Source organism: Bufo gargarizans, chromosome 2 (genome assembly GCF_014858855.1).
Source record: "Bufo gargarizans isolate SCDJY-AF-19 chromosome 2, ASM1485885v1, whole genome shotgun sequence".
Lineage (NCBI taxonomy): Eukaryota > Metazoa > Chordata > Amphibia > Anura > Bufonidae > Bufo > Bufo gargarizans.
This window is the reverse complement of record NC_058081.1, coordinates 191,977,312-191,999,835: the sequence shown is the minus strand read 5'-3', so window position 1 is coordinate 191,999,835 and position 22,524 is coordinate 191,977,312. Positions and strand designations below refer to the sequence as shown.

Sequence of the window (22,524 nt, the reverse complement as noted above, 5' to 3'; positions counted from 1 at the left end):
TCTTCCCAAATCCCATGACTCGCAACACCTCCCAAAGATGGCTCCATTCAACACTATCAAAGGCTTTAGCCGCATCCAATGAAAGGATGGCCCGACCTCCGACAGACTTAACTCTTCTCTGAATATTAAGAAAAAGGCGTCCAAGATTCACCAAAGTAGATTTGTCAGGCATTAAACCCGCCTGATCACTATGAATAAGTGGAAATTACGGACTGTAGACTATTCGCTAAAACTTTCGCCAGAATCTTAATATCAGAGGTCAACAATGAAATTGGTCTGTACGAGTCAGGGGATCTGGGATCCTTACCAGGTTTGGGCAGGACCATTACAATAGCCTCTTTCATAGAAGCAGGAAGGTTTCCGGATTGAAGGGAATCATTAAAAACTGACAATAAGTGGGGCATTAGGACACTACTATACTTCTTAAAAAATTATATCGGTAATCCATCTATCCCTGGAGCTTTCTCATTAGGAAATGACTGTAGGGCTAATTCTAACTCCTTGACTGTTAAAGGACCTTCTAACCCTGCTACACTCGTCGCTGATAGTCGCGGGATCTCAATCTCTGTAAGATAATTGGCTATATTGTTAGAATCCACCTTTAACTTAGTTCTTTACAGGGATTCATAATAGTTGTGAAAAACCGACAGAATCTCTTGATCCGACGTGACAAGAGAACCATCCCCCCTCTGGATAGACAATATTTTGGACGGTCCCTCCTAGGCTCTAATTACTCTTGCCAGTAATTTACCAGAACTTTCCCCCGCCTCGAAATATTTTTGTTTCATAAAAAACCTACGGTTATCTGCAGTTTGCAATATATGCTGCTTCAACCCCGCCTGAGCTGCTATAAGGGAGTCCTCACTTGCCCTATCAGATGTATGTATGAACCTTTCCTCTGCCTCTACTACTTTCAATTCCTCCATCATGCCATTCTCCCCATCTACAGACTGTAACCAAAACGGGTTGAGTTTCCATGTCCCGATCCCAGGGAGGCGTCTAGTGCCCAGATGTAAGTCAATAAAAATCGGGGAGTGGTCGGAGAGACTCCTAGGTAAGTATTTGATTTCCGCCACCAGCGACTGCACTTCAGGTGAACCTATAGCTAAATCAATCCATGACAGAGAATGGTGAGAACTAGAGAAACAAGAGAACTGACGCACATTTGGGTTCCTCACCCGCCAGATGTCATATACCGTATTTTTCGCCCTATAAGACGCACCGGCCCATAAGACGCACCTAGGTTTTTAAGGAGGAAAAAATAAAATAAAAAAATTTGAACCAAAAGGTGTGCCTAATGGTGTTATGTGGGATCTGGGGATGGCACTGTTATGGGGATCTGTGGATGGCACTGTTATGGGGGGATCTGTGGATGGCACTGTTATGGGGGGATCTGTGGATGGCACTGTTATGGGGGGGATCTGTGGATGGCACTGTTATGGGGGGGATCTGTGGATGGCACTGTTATGGGGGGGATCTGTGGATGGCACTGTTATGGGGGGATCTGTGGATGGCACTGTTATGGGGGGATCTGTGGATGGCACTGTTATGGGGGGATCTGTGGATGGCACTGTTATGGGGGGATCTGTGGATGGCACTGTTATGGGGGGATCTGTGGATGGCACGGTTATGGGGGGATCTGTGGATGGCACGGTTATGGGGATCTGTGGATGGCACGGTTATGGGGATCTGTGGATGGCACGGTTATGGGGATCTGTGGATGGCACGGTTATGGGGATCTGTGGATGGCACGGTTATGGGGATCTGTGGATGGCACGGTTGGGGGGCACTGTGGATGGCACGGTTATGGGGGGCACTGTGGATGGCACGGTTATGGGGGGCACTGTGGATGGCACGGTTATGGGGGGCACTGTGGATGGCACGGTTATGGGGGGCACTGTGGATGGCACAGTTATGGGGGGCACTGTGGATGGCACAGTTATGGGGGGCACTGTGGATGGCACGGTTATGGGGGGCACTGTGGATGGCACGTTATGGGGGGCACTGTGGATGGCACTGTTATTGGGGACTGTGGATGGCACTGTTATGGGGGATCTGTTGATGACACATAAATAGCATTTTACGCTATGTGTCCACAGACCCCCATAACAGTGCCATCCATAGAATGACCCCCAATAGGGATGAGGGGCCGGCATCCAGCTCTGTAATTACAGCGGGCCCGGTGCAGTCACTGTATTCTGCTACACCGGGCCCGCTCACTGTAGGAATCCTAACTGCAGGCAATGCTAACAGTCTTTTATCCAGCCTGTACTTACGATACTAACTTTCCGGCAGGCAGCGGGCAGGAGGCTGAACTGGTGGGCGGGCGCTTACAACGTAACTCACTATGTCACGCGCCGGCTCTCCCTTCTTCATTCATAAAGTGGGCGGAGCCGGCGCGTGACATAGTGAGTTACGTTGTAAGCGCCCGCCCACCAGTTCAGCCTCCTGCCCGCTGCCTGCCGGAAAGTTAGTATCGTAAGTACAGGCTGGATAAAAGACTGTTAGCATTGCCTGCAGTTAGGATTCCTACAGTGAGCGGGCCCGGTGTAGCAGAATACAGTGACTGCACCGGGCCCGCTGTAGTTACAGACCTGGATGCCGGCCCCTCCTCCCTCATCCATGCCCACTAATACACCGCGCACCGCGCTGTGCAGCATGCGGTCGGCGGTATACAAAGTCAAGTATTCGCCACATAAGACGCACTGCCTTTCCCCCCACAATTTTTTGGGGGAAAAAGTGCGTCTTATAGGGCGAAAAATACGGTAGGTCCAATTCCCGCAATACTCTAGCAAAATTAGAATCCCTACATGCTCCCGAAATCCCGCCCCCATCTAAAACTACAGAAGGGCAAGTATTAAAATCCCCTACTATCAGTATTGGGCATTGGGGTAACTCCACAACGTATCTCATAATTTCTTTTAAAACCTCACTGCTGTAGGGAGGGGGAATATACACCGCTACTAATATAAAGGACCAATGATAACAGGTACAATGGAGACAAACATACCGTCCAATATCGTCTATGTGAGACGAATGACATATAAATGGCAGAGATTTATGCACTAGAACCTTTACACCCCTAGAATGCGAAGAAAACAGAGAGTGAAATGCGTGGCCAACCCACGGCCTTTGCAGAACCGAAGTAGTGTTAGCAGATAAAGGAGTCTCTGACAGACAGAATATAGCATGATGAAAGTGCTTTAGCGCCATAAACATTGCAGTACGTTTAGTTGGATCACCTAAACCCCTAACATTCCAACCTATTATCTTAAGACTATTCGCCATAATACCACATAGTACATTTGACAGCCACGCACACCACAGCTATTATACACGTCGCTATATTCCTTATATACCGCAGAAGTACTCGGGCCCCGCTCCATCGCTCAACCCACCCATTCCCAGCATCAAAACAGCTAGCGGCAAGGATAGGATCCCTACCTAAAAAAAAAAAAAAAAAAAAAAAACAAACAGGGCGAAAAAATTTCCCTACAGACGGCCATATACATGGCGGAATTATTACCACAGGAGAACCCGTGGAAGAATACAAACAGAAATCGGGTTACCTATGCTGACCTGCCTACATGTAAATAGACCTGCAGCGTATTGAGTATAATTAAAGTGCACAAACATAGTCAAACATTTTCAGGTGACATCCGCAGCTCGTCACCAGATACCAGATTAACATAAGGGTCTATGGATCCTACATATAAAACTTCAGATAGTACAAACATAAGGTCATAAGAACAATAGACAGTAATGAAGAACGACCAATACACATAGCAGTAATATGCAGTACATATCAACCATGTCCCTTAGTATAGCTGGCATATCTCACGTGCTCCAACTCTAGGATAATCAGGACGCTCATTCCACTGATGCCGAAGTCTTCAACAAAGGCTCATTGGTGTCAATCCACTGCGCCGCCTCCAGGGGGGTGTCAAAGGAACAGACTTCTCCATATGCCACTACACAGAGCTTGGCTGGATATAGCATGGAGTACGGGATTTGTAGATTCCGAAGGAGTCTTTTCACATCCAGGAACTTGACTCTCTTCCGTTGGACCTCTGCTGAGAAATCTGGATAAATCGCAATTTTACTTCCATTGATCAGTAGCTCTGGATGATCTCTTGTCCCTGTCCCTGAAGTGTAGCAGCTTCATTAAAACTGGATGGGGTGGGGCCCCTGGTGGCGGAGCGTGAAACGGCACTCTATGGGCCCTTTCAATAGCAAACATCCTGGATAGTAAGTCCTTGCTAAATTTAACAGTAATCCAATCTTCAGAGAAGGACACTGGATCAGGACCTTCTGCTTTCTCAGGGACCCCCACCAACCGGAGGTTGTTCCTCCTTGAACGGTTCTCTAGATCGTCTGCTTTGGACATCAACAGGGTTACATTATGAATAACTCTGCCCAGATCCCTTTTCACAGGGGGTAATTGATCCTCCACTGTACTCACTCTGGCTTCAACCTCAGTCATCCTATCAGTGACTTTTTTAAGGTCTTGACGGAGAAAGGACACACTTTCTTGCAGGCTTCCCATATTAGTAGTGAGAAGAGCAAGCGCACTGTTACTTTGCTAGACTGCCATAAAGATATCTGTAGAAGTAGGCTCACCAGTAGTAACATCAGGCTGACAATGCTGTGTGTGCTGAGTACATAGAGATGCAGGGCCACTAGGTGGAGCTAGAGGGACAGAAGCTGAATCTCAAGCCATCTTCCCTGCTTGTGAGAGTTCATATTCAGGCCCCCATGTCGGTGATGCCGAGGATTTCTTCCTCACAGCTGACTCCTCCGATGCAGCCAGGGATGTTGCAGGCAGTTCAGATTGAGGTAGGTTTGCAGCTGAACAGGCATATTTACCCAGACGGGCCGCCAAGTCTGCGGCCCGCACCTCCGATGCGGCGCCATCTTTCTTGACCGGTGTGGACGTTCCGGTCTCTTTCATCTCCTTCTTTCCTGTGCGGGTCATGATGCTCTGCAACGGATCCGCACACTCTCCGGTGCCCCCCAATGAAATTTAGAGCAGCAGCGCTCACTGCAGATGCCGGATTAGTCAGGATTATAGACGGCAGGTCAGGAGCTCCCAAGCACGTCCGCTCACATGCCCGACCAGGCCACGCCCAAGTCAACAATTCTTAATCGTCGGTCTTCTGAGAGCTCTTTTCAGGCAATGCTTCTTGTGAAAAGCAAACCCAGAACTGGTGTGTGTTTTTTATAGGGCAGGGCAGCTGTAACCAACACCTCCAATCTCATCTCATTGATTGGACTCCAGTTGGCTGACACCTCACTCCAATTAGATGTCATTAGTCTAGGGGTTCACATACTTTTTCTACCTGCACTGTGAATGTTTACATGGTGTGTTCAATAAAAACATGGTAACATTTAATTCTTTGTGTGTTATTAGTTTAAGCAGACTGTGATTGTCTATTGTTGTGACTTAGATGAAGATCAGATCACATTTTATGACCAATTTGTGCAGAAATCCATATCATTCCAAAGGGTTCACATACTTTTTCTTGCAACTGTATTTAATTACGAACACCAGCAACATCCCGACCACGCTACTGGGCTTCCAACCATGACATAGGAGGTGGTAAGAACACACTGGTCTATTATTACTCTACTGCCTTGGTTGGAAGCTGCCAAGTAGGATTACATTGCTATCTGTGACAGTGGGAATTGTGAGGTTTAATACAGGAGGTTACCTTTTTAGATCTTTACAATTTGGGTTGTTTAGTGCAACAATTAAAAGTTACATTTTAGTGGCATTGACTGACCATTCTCTGATGAATACCTATTAGACTTTGCCAGACTGTGTAAGGACACCCCCAAAATGGTAACCCCCAATTGTCAATTTATTCATAAACCTCTGGCACTCCAGCTATTGTAAAACTACAACTCCCAGCATGTTCCACTAATTTCTATGGGAGTTCCAAAAACAACCAAACAAGTGTGCATGATGGAAGTCATAGTTTCATCATAGCTTAAATGGCGAATGTTGCTGATCCCTGTTCTAGGAGGAATAACAGAGGAATGGAAAAACAAATAGTTCTAGGAAAAGATGCTCTAGGATTGTTATACCATGGGGAATACAAGTAGTTACTAAATCAGGTTCTCTTTAGATAGTTTTTTTTTCTTTGCCAAAGCCAAGAGTGAATACAAGAGTAAATAAAAGTGTAACACAAAGGATGATACTTTTTCTATTTTTGGGCTAAAAACACAGAAATTGATTAGAAAACAAAGGAAAAAAATAAAAAAAAGTACTTCAAAAACTGCATGTGTGAATCCAGACTAGAGCAGGTGTAAAAAGGTTTCTAATTAAACTAAAATTTTTAAATTTCTTCTAAAATCAGCATTTTCGTTTTAGGCCTTAAATGAGAATCAGTGTGGGCAAAATGCAATTTATGAAAGTTCCAGAGTTTATGCACTTTACGCAAATACATTGAAATAATAGAGGAAATACTGTAAGCAAAGTTTCTCACACACACAAAGCCTTTCTACCAATATGAAGGGAAGAATAAATGTAGACTTGTTAAAGTCGCCGACCATCCCCTGAAAAAATCTTCACAGGATGTGTTACCTGAGCAGTGGCATTGCTTGGCAGAGTTATTCTTTTCTTGACTTCATGATTACCGTTTTCCCTCTTCTGAAATACTATAAGGCTGTGGTCCTGCACAGAAAAAAAATAAAGAAAGAATTTAAAAAAAAACGGAATCAATCAGCAGTTCATGCAGATGCTGCACGGTCACTTGGAAACATTATAATCCCTGCATTGTTGAAGTGTTCCCAGCTATATGTTACAAAGCATTTAGAGCTCCCACCCAGATTTTAAAAAGGACTGCAGAGTTTTGCTCAGGGGACAGCGCGCATCTAACAATTCATTTTGATTGATAAGAAGGTATGTGGTGACGGATGCTCCTTAACCTCTTAAGGACATAGGGCGTACAGGTACGCCCTTGTGCCCTGGTACTTAAGGACACAGGGCGTACATGTACGCCCTGTGTATTTCTGATCACTGCCGTGCGGCTGGCAGTGATCGGAACCCGGCGCCTGCTCAAATCATTGAGCAGGCACCTAGGCTAAATGCGCCGGGGGGTCCCGTGACCCCCCCATGTCGGCGATCGCGGCAAACCGCAGGTCAATTCAGACCTGCGGTTTGCTGCGATTTCTGCAGTTTCTGATCCCCGCGGTCCCTGACCGCGGGGATCAGAAACTTTAGCATTCCTAAAATGCATCTGTATCCCCCCCACCTGCACCCCTTAGTGATTTTTGCCGGGTGGGAGGTGCAGGGGGAGGGTTGCGGGCGGTGCGGGAGGCGGGCGGTGCGGCAGGCGGGATCGCGATCCCCCGCCCGCCTCCCATTGCGTAATCGTTGGTGTCTAGTGGGTATACCAGGGTGCCAGCACATTGCTGGCACCCTGGTATAAACGGCTGACATCGGTGATGCGATGTCAGCCGTTTAACCCTTTCCATACAGCGGTCCGTACGGACCGCTGTATGGAAAAGGTTAACAGCGCAGGGAGCTCCCTCCCTCTCCCATCGGGGGGCTGCTGTGCCTTTGCAGCCCCTCCGAATGGAGAGGGAGAGAGCTCCCAGGCAGCCCCCCAAGCCCCGTCCTTACCCTTCCCCGTCTGCGCAGTTCTGACCATAACTGAGCAGACGGGGAAGGTTCCCATGGCAACAGGACGCCTTCTCAGGCGTCCTGCTGTCCATGGTGCTGAACAGATCTGTGCTGAAAGGCATAGATCTGTTCAGACAAAGTGTAAAATACAGTACAGTACTATATATTGTACTGTACTGTATTATACAGACATCAGACCCACTGGATCTTCAAGAACCAAGTGGGTCTGGGTCAAAAAGAAAGTGAAAAAAAGTGAAAATAAAGTAAAAATCAAAAAACACATTTATCACTGATTAAAAATAAAAAAAATTAAATTCCCTACACATGTTTGGTATCGCCGCGTCCGTAACGACCTGATCTATAAAACGGTCATGTTACTTTACCCAAACGGTGAACGCCATAAAAATAAAAAATTAAAAACTATGATGAAATTGAAATTTTGCCCACCTTACTTCCCCAAAAAGTTAATAAAAGTGATCAAAAAAGTTGTATGTACTCCAAAATTGTAACAATCAAACCGTCATCTCATCCCGCAAAAATCATACCCTACCCAAGATAATCGCCCCAAAACTGAAAAAACTATGGCTCTTAGACTATGGAAACACTAAAACATGATTTTTTTTGTTTCAAAAATGAAATCATTGTGTAAAACTTACATAAATAAAAAAAAGTATACATATTGGGTATCGCCGCGTCCGTATCGACCGGCTCTATAAAAATATCACATGACCTAACCCCTCAGGTGACCACCGTAAAAAAAAAAAAAAAAAAAGAAACGGTGTAAAAAAAGCAGTTTTTTGTCATCTTACTTCACAAAAAGTGTAACAGCAAGCGATCAAAAAGTCATATGCACCCCAAAATAGTGCCAATAAAACCGTAATCTCATCCCGCAAAAAATGAGACCCTACTTGAGATAATCGCCCAAAAACTAAAAAAAACTATGGCTCTTAGACTATGGAGACACTAAAACTTTTTTTGTTTTAAAAATTAATTCATTGTGTAAAACTTACATAAATAAAAAAAATTGTATACATATTAGGTATCGCCGCGTCCGTGACAACCTGCTCTATAAAATTACCACATGATCTAACCTGTCAGATGAATGTTGTAAATAACAAAAAAAAAATGGTGCCAAAAAAGCTATTTCTTGTTACCTTGCCGCACAAAAAGTGTAATATAGAGCAACCAAAAATCATATGTACCCTAAACTAGTACCAACAAAACTGCCACCTTATCCCGTAGTTTCTAAAATGGGGTCACTTTTTTGGAGTTTCTACTCTAGGGGTGCATCAGGGGGGCTTCAAATGGGACATGGTGTCAATAAAACCAGTCCAGCAAAATCTGCCTTCCAAAAACCGTATGGCATTCCTTTCCTTCTGCGCCCTGTCGTGTGCCCGTACAGCAGTTTATGACCACATATGGGGTGTTTCTGTAAACTACAGAATCAGGGCCATAAATAATGAGTTTTGTTTGGCTGTTAACGCTTGCTTTGTAACTGGAAAAAAAATATTAAAATGGAAAATCTGCCAAAAAAGTGAAATTTTGAAATTGTATCTCTATTTTCCATTAAATCTTGTGCAACACCTAAAGGGTTAACAAACTTTGTAAAATCAGTTTTGAATACCTTGAGGGGTTTAGTTTCTTAGATGGGGTCACTTTTATGGAGTTTCTACTCTAGGGGTGCATCAGGGGGCTTCAAATGGGACATGGAGTCAAAAAAACAGTCCAGCAAAACCTGCCTTCCAAAAACCATATGGCGCACCTTTCACTCTACGCCCCGCTGTGTGGCCGTACAGTAGTTTACGGCCACATATTGGGTGTTTCTGTAAACGGCAGAGTCAGGGCAATAAAGATACAGTCTTGTTTGGCTGTTAACCCTTGCTTTGTTAGTGGAAAAAATGGGTTAAAATGGAAAATTAGCCAAGAAAATGAAATTCTCAAATTTCATCCCCATTTGCCAATAACTCTTGTGCAACACCTAAAGGGTTAACTAAGTTTGTAAAATCAGTTTTGAATACCTTGAGGGGTGTAGTTTATAGAATGGGGTCATTTTTGGGTGGTTTCTATTATGTAAGCCTCGCAAAGTGACTTCAGAGCTGTAGTGGTCCCTAAAAATTGGGTTTTTGTAAATTTCTGAAAAATTTCAAGATTTGCATCTAAACTTCTAAGCCTTGTAACATCCCCAAAAAATAAAATATCATTCCCAAAATAATTCAAACATGAAGTAGACATATGGGGAATGTAAAGGCATCACAATTTTTAGGGGTATTACTATGTATTACAGAAGTAGAGAAACTGAAACTTTGAAATTTTTTTTTTAACTTCATTTTACCAGTGTCATGAAGTACAATATGTGACGAAAAAACAATCTCAGAACGGCCTGGATAAGTCAAAGCGTTTTAAAGTTATCAGCACTTATAGTGACACTGGTCAGATTTGCAAAAAATGGCCTGGTCCTAAGGTGTAAAAAGGCTGTGTCCTTAAGGGGTTAAATGGAAGCTGTATAGTTTGTAGAAAACAAAAAGTAGATGAGCAGCACACACTAGGAAGGTGCAATTCCTTAGAGCAGACCACGGACTGGATCCAATTCAAATATGTATAGAAAAAATCCAAGGCAGCACACAAAAATCCGTGAAAAAACAGGGTGTTTATGCCCCCATGTGAAGACAGCAACGTTTCAGCTCTCTCTATGGAGCCTTTGTCAAGCCATAACAGTCAGTGCACACACAGGTGTTTATAAAGCATGCCAAATTACAATATAATTTACATGATTATACAAGAATTTTTTATAACAAAGTGAAGAATACATGATCCAAATTCATGACATGTATATATGATCGATCATTATACAAAATTCATATCAGTGTTCCATTTGTGATATTATATAAAATATAAAATTCATAGGCAAGTTAATTCTAATTTGTAAACATGATTAACGATAATTACATACAGGTGCCCATGATTGTGTAAATATAAAAAAACAAAAAACAAAATTCAAAATGGAGATCTCACATACTGGGGGAGAAAGCAGGGTTCACTCGGTGTCTGGAACTTGATAAAGCGCATGCGCGGGACATCTCTCGTACTGCGATATTATCTATGGAAGGCAGAGATCGGAGGCCCGCAACCTACATGGCCGCCAGGCAGCAGAGGCACACTGCGCACGCTCGTTCCCGAACATGGGTGGACACAGTCGGCAGACTTAACAATCATGTGACCAGTCACATGATGCACACATAAACAGCACGTAACGGGCTTACAGCTACAACTACAGCCTGCGTTTAGGGTAAAGCGAGGGACATGCTAACAGGATGCAGAGCGAGAATCTACTGCATTTAATGTCCAGCAACTTACTGAACAGTTTTCACATACCTTTACATAGAGATTCAGTACATTCTCTTCCACTGTTGGTGGCTGGATAAAATCTTCAAAAGGGTAGTCCCAGTCTATGCTTCTGTGTCCCAAAATTTCCACTTCTTTAACACTCATAATTCTCCTGTTTGTAGAAATAGAACCATATAGACATGAAGCCGTAAATAATTCATACTGAGCATCTTCTTTAATACTAGTGTTTGATAACACTAATCTATAAGGACATTGACTTCTGTATTGGCCACGCAGGGCTTCTCCAACTCTAATGGGGCCACTAGTGTTTGATGGACTATAGCTGGGTGGTGAGATGTTGCACACACCTATATAATGACCGTACTATAGTATGTAGACCTTTTGTATTTACATGGGGTTCAGCAATATCTGCACTCTTCTTTCTAATCTACTGTATATCTTTGTTAAGGTGTGGTAATATGAACATTGGGGGATAAAGCAAATACATCTTTTTTTTTTTCATACAAGAAACTACTAGTTTCCAGGTGCATATGTCAAAAGAAGTCATAGGCCCCCCATTAGGGGAGGCCAAAAGGGTGTCCTTTAAGGCTCCATCGGTCTGGTATACGTCGGTAAATATATATCTATTTTTTGGACACGGAAGCCTACGTGTGACAGATGCCACTGGGTTCCTATTAAATGGTATTTGTCAGGTGTACAGGTCAGAGGTTTCCTAGGAAGAAACCTCCCTGCCACTAACTGATGGACACTGCAAAACGCAGTGTGAAAAGAGCCTTACAATATTTTGAAAATCATATTTCAAGAAATCTGAACAAAAGCTCTGAATGACCCACAACAAAAGATCAGATGGCATATATAAACATGATCCCACAATGCCAAAATGCTACACCATCAATCAAAAGCAGCAGACATTTAGAGGGAGAAACTACTGAAAGAAAATGACTGCACATAACGATTCAGGAAAACAGAGAATGAAGCAGTAAAAGGGCAATGTATGTCACTAAGGGGCTCAAAGAAAGAGAAGAAAATAAGACAAACCTGTTGGTGACCACAAGGTTCTCTTTCTTAGTCTTATTTAAAGGCAGACAGTATCTGTAGATTTCACCATCTATTTTTTTTATATTTGAATTCTGCAACATAAAAGCAGCAATGTCAATTACACGTACTGACTTTCCCATAAATACCTGCCATATAACTCAACTATAAGACGCACCCCCCCCATTACTGGCACAAGTTAAAGGGAACCTGTCACTGTGATTTTGGGTATAGAGCTGACGACATGGGTTGCTAGATGGCCGCTAGCACATCCACAATACCCAGTCCCTATAGCTCTGTGTGCTTTTATTGTGTAAAAAAAAAACAATTTGATACATATGCAAATTAACCTGAGATGAGTCCTGTACGCGAGGTGAGTCAGGGATTGCATATGTATCAAATCGTTTTTTTAACACAATAAAAGCACACAGAGCTATGGCGACTGGGTATTGTGGATGTGCTAGCGGCCATCTAGCAACCCATGTCCTCAGCTCTATAGACAAAATCCCGGTGACAGGTTCCATTTAAAACAATATGGCCTAAATTTACTATGCTACATGTGCCACTTTCATGGTGTTGTTTGCACCAAAATTTTGTTGCATTTCATTTTAGACACATTTATTATTCAGGTCCACATAAAATATATTTGCAGGGATGTGGACAGATTTTCAGTGGAAACTAGGTCAACAAAAAAGTGGTATGCATTAGAATAGACAGTCTAAAGATGTGCCAGATTATCATCTCGCATCAGCCACTATGATACATTTGGCACATTTTAAGATGGTCTAAGTTTGCTTGTTTTTTTTTTTTTTACTGTATAATAATACTTTACCACAGCAGCAGGCAAGATGATGTGACGTCATTGTGGCTGATGGATTGATTAGGACAGCTCAGCACAGCAGACATGACGACATTACTGCATTGTACCTGCTGCAGGGGAGAGCATGACAGGCTCCGTTCACTGTCGGAAAGGGGCTAGGCGATTATTACTTTATTTTAATAAGACCACAGGGGATTCACTACTCTAAGGGTTGCACTAAGGAGGCAGTGCTACTGTAACAGGGCATTAAGGGGCCATTACTTCTGTAAGGGGGTACTAAGGGGCCAGCACTACTGTGTAGGGCACTAAGGGGGCATCCCTACTGTGAAGGAGGCACTAAGGGGGCATTCTATTGTGCAAGGGCACTAAGAGGCCATCCTACTGTGTGGGGGCATTAAGGGTACATTCATGATGTGAATGGGGCTCTACAGGGAAAAAAGTATTGCATGGCTCACTAAGGGGGCATACAGAGCCCAGGTGGCATACTGTACAGTTAATTCTCGACTCCTGCCTCTCCTGTAAAGCGTTAGCAAGCGTTTTTATTTCATATTTTGTTTTACATGTCTTAGTGGGTGGGTTGTATGGCAAGCATGGATAGTCTTGACTTGCTTGCGGGAGGAGCAGGATTGTAGGGTAGTTGCGCGGGGGATGGGAGTCCCGTTCAAAAATCTCCTATGGGGCCCAGCTTTTTCTACTTATGCCCCCACTCTAATTGAACATCCTGCTAGTGTGTTATCTTTGCTTTAAATTTCCCCAAAATATATCGAGATAAAATATTCACGGACAGTAGGCTGCTGCTTTTTATAGGAATATATTACTTTTTGTAATAAAAATTATCTGCTATAAGCAGAAGGGGCAGATCACGCCGAGCAGCGCTTCTCCCTCTTCATTTTTTCAACAAAGGTTTATCTACCCTTTAGCCTCTTGTGGACATTAGTGACCGAGCATTTATTTTTTATTTGTTGCATTATAACATGTATAACTTTTAAATTTTTCTGTCGATGTAGCCACGACGGCTTTTTTTTTTTCAGAACAAGTTGTAGCTTTTAATGCCATCATTTTATTTTGGAGGTGGATGGGAAAAAATAGTAATACTGCCACTGAGTTTTTCTGTTATAAATTTTGCAGCTTTCATTTTCTGGTATAAATAAAACGATAACTTTATTCTCTGGACCAGTATGATTACAGTCATACAAAATACATGTAGTTTTACTACTTTTGCATAATAAAACCCCTTGTTTTTAAAAATAAGAAAATGTTGGACTTCCGGTTCCGGTGCCAGCATGAGTGGCCACACTTACTAGAGCTTTGTGCAGCTCAGCTCTGCTAATCAATTGCTCCTCTAGGCTTGTAATTGAATAGGTCCTGGGCTCATCAACAGATTACCTCAGTACAGAGTCATATGGACCGGTTTATTGTTACCATGGGAAGCAAAATTTGTCAAAAGGGACAGCAAAAGGTGGTGGACACAGCCCCCAGCAAACAACATGGCGAACCACGCGCCGCTACCAGCTCCTGAAGACGCCCCGCCACTTCCACCTGAGGAAGACTCCTTAGACGGAGAGGACCAAAGCAAAGATTTGAAAGTAAACTACAAAAAGATGGCACTTGAAGTAGCAGCCAGAATACTCCCTGACCTGCAAGAATCACTCAATTACGGTTTCGGCGTAACTGGCACATTTACATCAAGACATTTCAGAACATGGCAGACGCCTGGATGTAGCAGAAGAAAGGATAAGTACCCTAGAAGATGAATACACGCGCTTAAAAACAGACTACACAAAACTACTCCAGGATCACAAGCAGATGGGAGATAAAATAGATGACCTGGAAAACCGCTCCCGATGGAATAATCTGAGGTTAGTTGGAGTGCAGAGTCCGTATCTGTACAAGATCTCTTATTCATTTGTGAGCAAGAGTTACCCAAAGCACTCGGCAAGGTCGAGAGAGCGCACAGGGTCGGCCCAATGTTACCGACACTTCGCCAAGGCCAAACAGATCCGCCTTTACACCCAGCACTGACCTGCCAGAGCTCAGATTGACACAGGACCCAGAGCAGAGTAAGAGATCCCGAGCACAGCCGAGCTAAAGATAGTATTGTCGGCATTACCGGTAGAGTATATGGGAAATCAAATTGTATGGGGTTGGCAGACAACTTATTACATCTGCATTAGTCGAGGACCCGTCTGATGGGTAGTTATTATCTGACACTAGTGGAATGCCACTTCCTTGTTGCCTAGCTCCTTACCAGCATCATTTCCAAAAGAGCCCCGTATGCGGTTAGCTCCATTGTTGTTTTTGTTAAGTGAGCCGCTAATGGATGATCTGGGATCATGCTGGGAAGAAGTCAAGTCAAGAACAACTGTCACTTAAGTTACCTTATACTGTTAACTGTTTTCGGTTATGTTTTATAGTTAAAATGTTTTGTTCCAGATTGTTAAAATATATGTAACAATGCTTAGTATAATTGTATACTTATATATGGAAAATAAATAATAAATATGGTTTAAAAATAAATAAGAAAATGTTTTTGCATTGCGCATCCCAAGACCCATAACTTTTTCTTTTTTAGAGAGCTGTGTGAGGACTAGATTTTTGCTGGATGACTTGTAGTTTCATTGGTATCATTTTAGGGCACTGATGACGCCAGTGTACTCGTCCACATGCTGGGGGGAAGGGGGGAAGGGGGGGGGGGTCAGTGGGGTGAGTATAAGCACTGTTATTTTTTTTAAGGTTTTGGAGCTCAAGGCCAAGCTCTTCTATTCTACTGGAATACACCTTTACATGATTTTGCTTACTCAAAACATGTTGGAAATTAGTTTCCAAATCAACAATTTGTATTTTTTAAATATGAAATCGCGATCTGGATACTGGTCGTTTTACCGAAACTAGAAACTCAGACTAACAAGAAAGTTCAGAAAGTTTGTTTATTGCTCCTTTCAGAGACAAGACAAATTTCTTCTTTAGATATTATTAACACAAAGTATTACAGTACACAGATACATAAAGTTATAGTGTTACAAATAATGTACTCACAATAATAGCTTGCATTTATAGGTTTACATAAATATATGATTATTTAAAAAGATGAATCATTTGGTAATGGTAATTGGTCCTTTATTTACCTGTATATATTCATAGATTAGTTTCTATGCATTTAATGGAATAACAAACATTAAGAGTCAATATTCTCAACATGACTCTTCCAAAGGGGCAGTTTATCATGCCGGTTTTTCAGCCAAAGTCAGAAGTAGATTGAAAATAGATTCAAAGAAATAAAAGGACATGATTTATAACTCTCCTTCACGCAGGATATGTTCACTCCTGACTCTGGATCGAAATACTGCATCAAAAAGTGCAGCGGCGAATTTCCAAAGAATCCACGTGTGACACCACCCTTAGGAGGTGGTGTCACTCATGGCTTTTTGTCCTTCCTTTATATTTCTCATTCCCTTTCGAGCTTTGTCTAAAAAAAACTATCACAAACTGCCACAAGAAGTGGTGTGTGATACCACCCTTAGGCTTTCTTCACACTTCAGTAAGTCACGTGTGCCGTCTGTGTTCTCCACTGATATGAATGTGTTTGTTCACAAATCAGTGGTTTTACACCGACTGTGGGTCAGTGGAAAAATCATGGGAGCATGCACTACTTTAATCCATGATTACAGACCAAACATGCCCGTTGAAGTCTATGGATGGCATCCATTTTCTGTCTGTGGTTTTTCACGGACCATTAGTAGATGATGCTCTGGAAACAGTATGTGTATGAGGAATATGGATGAAACCAGGAGGGCAAAAAACGGACACACGGACCAAACATGGATTCTTCACGTTTAAAACACAGACGGATTTTCCACAGGCATCAAACGGACACACGAGTGCAATTGGGACCTGTGGTGCAATTGATCCTAGGCCCCCTCACTCATTACTTGCTGGGGTATTCAGAGAGGTCATTTTCCCTTTTGTTTCTGAAATAATAGGGTGTCCTGAGACTTTGAACGCACCCTGTATACGTCTCCTTGTGCTCACTCATTCTGAAGCTATGCTTTCTCTCAATGTAATGAGGTAGTCAGTCTGTATTTCATGCTGGACACTGTTGGGAAGCATCAATCTGCTGTCAGGTTCCCTTTAATTACAGAGTCTTTGAATTGTAAGCTATGTTGTCCCACTAGTTGCTTAAATTCTTAAAAACTTCACTTTTTAGTAAGGATTTCATACTGAATGTTATGTTCCATTGTGCTATTAAGTAGGTAGATTATCTACTGTGCTTTTATGCTCAAACAGTATTAAAGGGCATCTGTCAGCAGATTTGTACCCATGACACTGGCTGACCTGTTACATGTGCGCTTGGCAGCTGAAGGTATCTGTGTTGGTCCCATGTTCATATGTGTCCGCACTGCTTAGAAAAAGGATGTTTTATTATATGCAAATGAGCCTAGGAGCAACGGGGGGCGCTTCAGTTCCTAGAGGCTCAGCGCTCTTTGCGACTGATGCTGCTCCTCCATTTTGATTCATAGGGCCAGGCAGTGAAACGTCATCACACCAGGCCCTGTCAATCAAAGTGCAGAGGGTTCAGCAGTTGCTGAGAAAATGGATCTTCTAGGTGTAATGACAACACCCCCGTTGCTCCTAGAGGCTCATTTGCATATATGAAAACATCATTTTTCTCAGCAATGCGGACACATATGAACATGGAACTAACGCAGATGTCTTCAGCTGCCACGTGCACATGTAACTGGTCAGCCAGTTTCAAATCTTTAACATTTAAGCTATTCTTTATTTTATGGGTGAACTACAAAGTACTAAATACACTCACTGATAAAAGAAATAATTCACCAAGGAGTTGTTGAAATCAAGCGAAACTTTATCTGTGTGAATGTAATGATGATATATTTAGGCGATTACAATATAAGAGCAAAAGTATACGTTTATTGGGGAAAACTGTTCAACTGAGTGGGTGGGCTCTAGCCTGAATATAAGATGAGATATGGTCGGTCATGGAGGCATACAGGTTCTGTATGGTATCCTGCAGCACATTTGCCCACAGATGTTGCATCTGGACCTGTAGATCCTGCACACTTACATTGCTGAAGCTGGTGTCTCACCTGGGGAAACCCTTGCTGTGTGTGGGCGAGCATTATCCTGCTGAAAAATTCCAACTGGAAGCCCTGCCATGAGAGGCAACACGTGGCTGCAGTATGTCCTGCACATATCACTGAGCCGCTAGTGTCCCTTATATCACTCCTAGGGGTGACCCACTGTCGTATACGATGGCTTCCCAGATCAGCACACCAGCAGTTGGAGCAGTGTGTCGCTTCATAGCAAAGGCAGGACTGAAGCTTCAAGTATGATAGTTGTTGGATCCCAAACAGAACCTGGAATGGTCGTTAAAAGTGATACATTCCAGTCTGTAGCAGTCCAGGTTTCTCGTTCATGATATCACTACAAAGGAAGGCAATGGTGGCTGTCTGTCAATGGCAGGACATGTAATGGGTGCCATGACACCAAATATCCTTCTAGTATGTGCCTAGAAATTGTCTAGGCAGAGACAGGGGTGTGTAATGAAGGTTCCACCTGTGTCTGGATGGTGGATAATAAAATTGTGGGAGCTGCTTGTGCTGGTCAGCGGATCAAATGATCCTCTCTATTGGTGGTCTGTCTAGGATGTCCAGAGCCTGTTCACCGTGTGCCCTTACATAACCACTGCTCACAACACCTTCTAACAGACCAAATGGTGGGCAATCGATCAAAATGATGCTGCTTTTCTCTGTGCAAAATGCATGTCTAGAAGTCAACATCTAACACCAGTAGGTACAGTACCCAAAAGTAGCCTCTGAGAGCCTTTTAACGGGCAGCGGAGGAAGCACTTTTATGCCCTCTTGCGGCATGACCCATCATAATCATTCATGTATCTGCATGTGGAGTTTTGCAGCAATCTGACATTTCTATCTGGGCATGTTATTTTCTTTTTGTCAGTGAGTGTATATTAAAAGAGGCAAATGTTGTCAAGGCCGCACACATTATACATCTAGAATCCCATTAACACCTGATACCATGAGATTTTCAATGCCTGACGAAGAAACAAACATTTTACACATTAGGAACCATTTCTCTAAGAGTGCTGATACACATTCAGGTTCTCTGATGCAGTTTTTGAAGCCAAAATCAGTAGTGGATGACAAAAGGAGATAAAGTATTAAGGACAGATCCTACTTCTCTTTTTTTACTTCATTACTGGTCTTGACGATATGACTGACATGTGAATAAACCCCATCAGTCTGCAGACCACTGCTGGGTATAAGCTTCTCCGCTGGGAGCAGGACAAAGCCTGTACCGATTTGTGGCCTCTGAACAGTAAACAAGAACGTTCTCGTTCATTGACAGCAAGCATATATCTTAAAAAATTTAAGGAACTGCACCAAGTATAAGTTTTAGAATTTTTCACTTGTCAACCTTTATATTTAACAATAAATCAAAATATATACCAATAAACAGCAAGTATAGCATACTTTTAGCAATCATTTTCACATATTCAAACACTCCATCACACTCGTATGAGTTTAAAAAGGCCAGCACATCTAGATAGAAATTTGTGCTTTAAGAGAGTTACCATTCACCAGCCTTTACATACAGTCGGTCCTGAGCTGTAGAACTTGTACAAGAGAGAAATGTATGATGGGTATCCGGTTCATACCTTTTAATCACAATAGGCACTTTCTATGTTTCAAAGTACAGCAAAATGGGATCTATCGCTGCAATTTAATTGTATCAACGTATATCTAAATAGTTTTCTACATCTCAGAAACATCATTTTGATGGTATTTTCATACACTCCTATATTGATCATAATGGCTGTAATAAACTTGCTAAACATGCATGAACGTCTGGTGCAAACTGGCAAGTAGCATATGAATCAGTGGTCGTGTAAAAGGGACATCTAGTAATGGGTTAAATAATGTTAGTAATCCACATATTTTCTTCTCATCGCTTTTATGTATCGCAATGACAACTTACCTCAAATTATGGAAAATGGCAAAACTAATTAACATTCGTTGGGAATGTTTAGTTGTAATGTTTTTTCTTTTAAGAAAATGCATCACTCACAGGATCCATTCACTATGGTCACATACTTACAAGAACAATACACCTCAATGAATATGACATACAAAAGGTCATATCTGAAAGTTTCACCTCTTCCTATTTTGTACCGCAGATGCAATCTTTCTCAGTATGACTCTATAGTACAATGGTGGGGCTTAAAAGGGAATGTCTCATGACGACAACTTTTTTTTATATGGCCTGGTGAACAACCGATCCCTGTTGGTCTGGTGTATGAAACCACATATGAGCCATACACTTTCAAATCTGGTAATGCATGCTAGGCAATAAAATAAATGTGGTCCGAATAGTAAAATATGGACAGACTGGATCTGCAAGAGCAGGACCCATTGAACTCCGGTCATCATAGAAGGGGCCCCTGGCATGGAACCTTCCTCTGAGAACCAAATGCCCCAACAGGTCATGTAGAAATATGTTGTCGTAGGCTACTTTCACACTAGCGCTTTTGCTGGATCCGGCAGGGTTCAGCAAAAACGCTTCAGTTACTGATAATACGACTGTCTGCATCCGTTTGAACAGATCCAATTGCATTATCTTAAAACTTTTTTTCATTGCCAATTGGATTCGTTTTGAACTCCACTGAAAGTCAATGGAGGACAGATCCGTTTTCTATTGTGTCAGAGAAAGTCCGTATCCCAGGGACGGAAAGAAAAAAGCAGCATGCTGCGGTTTTCTCTCCAGTCTGGAAACCCACTGAACGGAACGCATTTTGGTGCATTCCGTTCAGTTCAGTTTTGTCCCCATTGACAATGAATGGGGACAAAACTGAAGCGTTTTTTTCCGGTATTGAGCCTCTAGGACGAACCTCAATACCGTAAAACTTTAACGCTAGTGTGAAAGTACCCTTAGTGACATAAACCCCTTTAATCACTGTTTAAATGGAAAATGCAGTACGTAATCACAGAGAACTATGAACAATTAGGACTAGCTGAACAGGCCAATGTGCTCCAGAACTTATACAGGTCAAGTAATCAAAGGGTACATTAAAAGGCACATAAAACAACATGTCTATTCCAACCAAGGGTGGTCAAACGAAAATGGCACAGTTAATATGCAACTGCCTACAAATTGTACCCATCTTAGGTTATTCTGTGCATGCTACATATAAACAAAGTTCATCAGTCTCAAAATGACTTAATTTGTAACGTAAAATATAAATGTGCAAGCAAAGGTAGTGAAGTTTAGCATGAAAAGAGTCTCAGTCCTTAGCATTAATGTATTCTAATTGTCAACAAATTCAATTATGAGGCTCAGAATGAAGATAAGAAAAAAAATCTATTTTACTCTCCTTCATTCCAATTGCTGCATGGAAGAGAGAAAAAGAAAGAACATAGAAAAGAAGGTTAGATAGGCTTTTCGTCATTTACTGCAGGACATTATACACGGTCATCCATGGGATTAAATGTATGTATTGTATATGTACCTAATTAAGCTGATCACCCATGGGCAGACGCAGAAGGGAATGGTCAGAAATGAGGAACTTTAACTCTCAATCCCTGCCAGCAGTCATAGCTGCTGTGTGGGTATGAACGATCGTAATTATGATCGATCACCCCATACAGTTTCATCATTCGTCTGCAGCACACACTAGTTGGGGGATGTGCTGACGACACGTGGTGCTGCATTAAAGATGTGATCACACAAAAAAAGAGCTTATTTTCTTGTTTGTCGGCGGATCGGTGGTATCTTTACACAGCCAATTATTGTGAACCAGTGCTTGTACGAATGTTTGTTGCTGATAATTGGCACATCCTCAGCCTCAGGGCTCATTCAAATGACCATATTCGTTTTTGCAGTCTGCAAATTGCAGACCTGCAAAAACACAGATACCGGCCATGTGGTTCTGCATTTTACAGAACGGAACAGCCGACCCTATGATAGCAATCTGACAGCCACATCTGTACTTCCGTTCTGCAGCCCCTCAAAAAAGATAGAACATGTCATAGGACATGTTCCATCTTTTTTGAGGGACTGCGGAACGGAAGAACAGTTTGCCGTCTGCATGTTTTGCGGCATCACTGAAATGAATGGGTATGAAGTATTGAGGCACTCAGGTTCTTTTTGCAATTTAAATGAAATTTATTTCATGAATTAATCTCTGCATCATCCATTCGCCCGTGGTATATATAGGAGCATTAAACAACAGAATATTTCTGACCAAACGTTTCGGTCACGGTGGACCTTCGTCAGTGGTCATATTATCTGAGTGATGTATGGCTGTGTTCTGGGGCGCTGGATGCAGCGCCCCAGAACACAGCCATACATCACTCAGATAATATGACCACTGACGAAGGTCCACCGTGACCGAAACGTTTGGTCAGAAATATTCTGTTGTTTAATGCTCCTATATATACCACGGGCGAATGGATGATGCAGAGATTAATTCATGAAATAAATTTCATTTAAATTGCAAAAAGAACCTGAGTGCCTCAATGCTTCATTCTCATGATAAATGGCTTAATAAGCCCTTGATTGGCACCGGTGACACACTTGAATAGAGTGCGGTTCCTCACTGTATTATATGAAATGAATGGGTCCACATCCGATCGGCAAAAAAATGCGTATTGAATGCGGAGAA

At 42.5% G+C, this 22,524-nt stretch overlaps 1 protein-coding gene across 2 annotated transcripts in view; it reads right to left on the bottom strand.

Annotated features, from left to right (window-relative positions):
- The window catches only part of VPS13C (vacuolar protein sorting 13 homolog C), a 355,707-nt gene that overhangs the window by 5,626 nt on the left and 327,557 nt on the right, over positions 1-22,524 (bottom strand). For both annotated transcript variants that reach the window (XM_044279821.1, XM_044279822.1), the window contains exons 80-82: positions 12,011-12,102; positions 11,000-11,123; positions 6,587-6,676 (exon numbers count right to left, since the gene is read on the bottom strand). In XM_044279821.1, the coding sequence (XP_044135756.1) occupies positions 6,587-6,676; positions 11,000-11,123; positions 12,011-12,102 (306 nt within the window). The remainder of the gene's footprint in view (positions 1-6,586; positions 6,677-10,999; positions 11,124-12,010; positions 12,103-22,524) is intronic.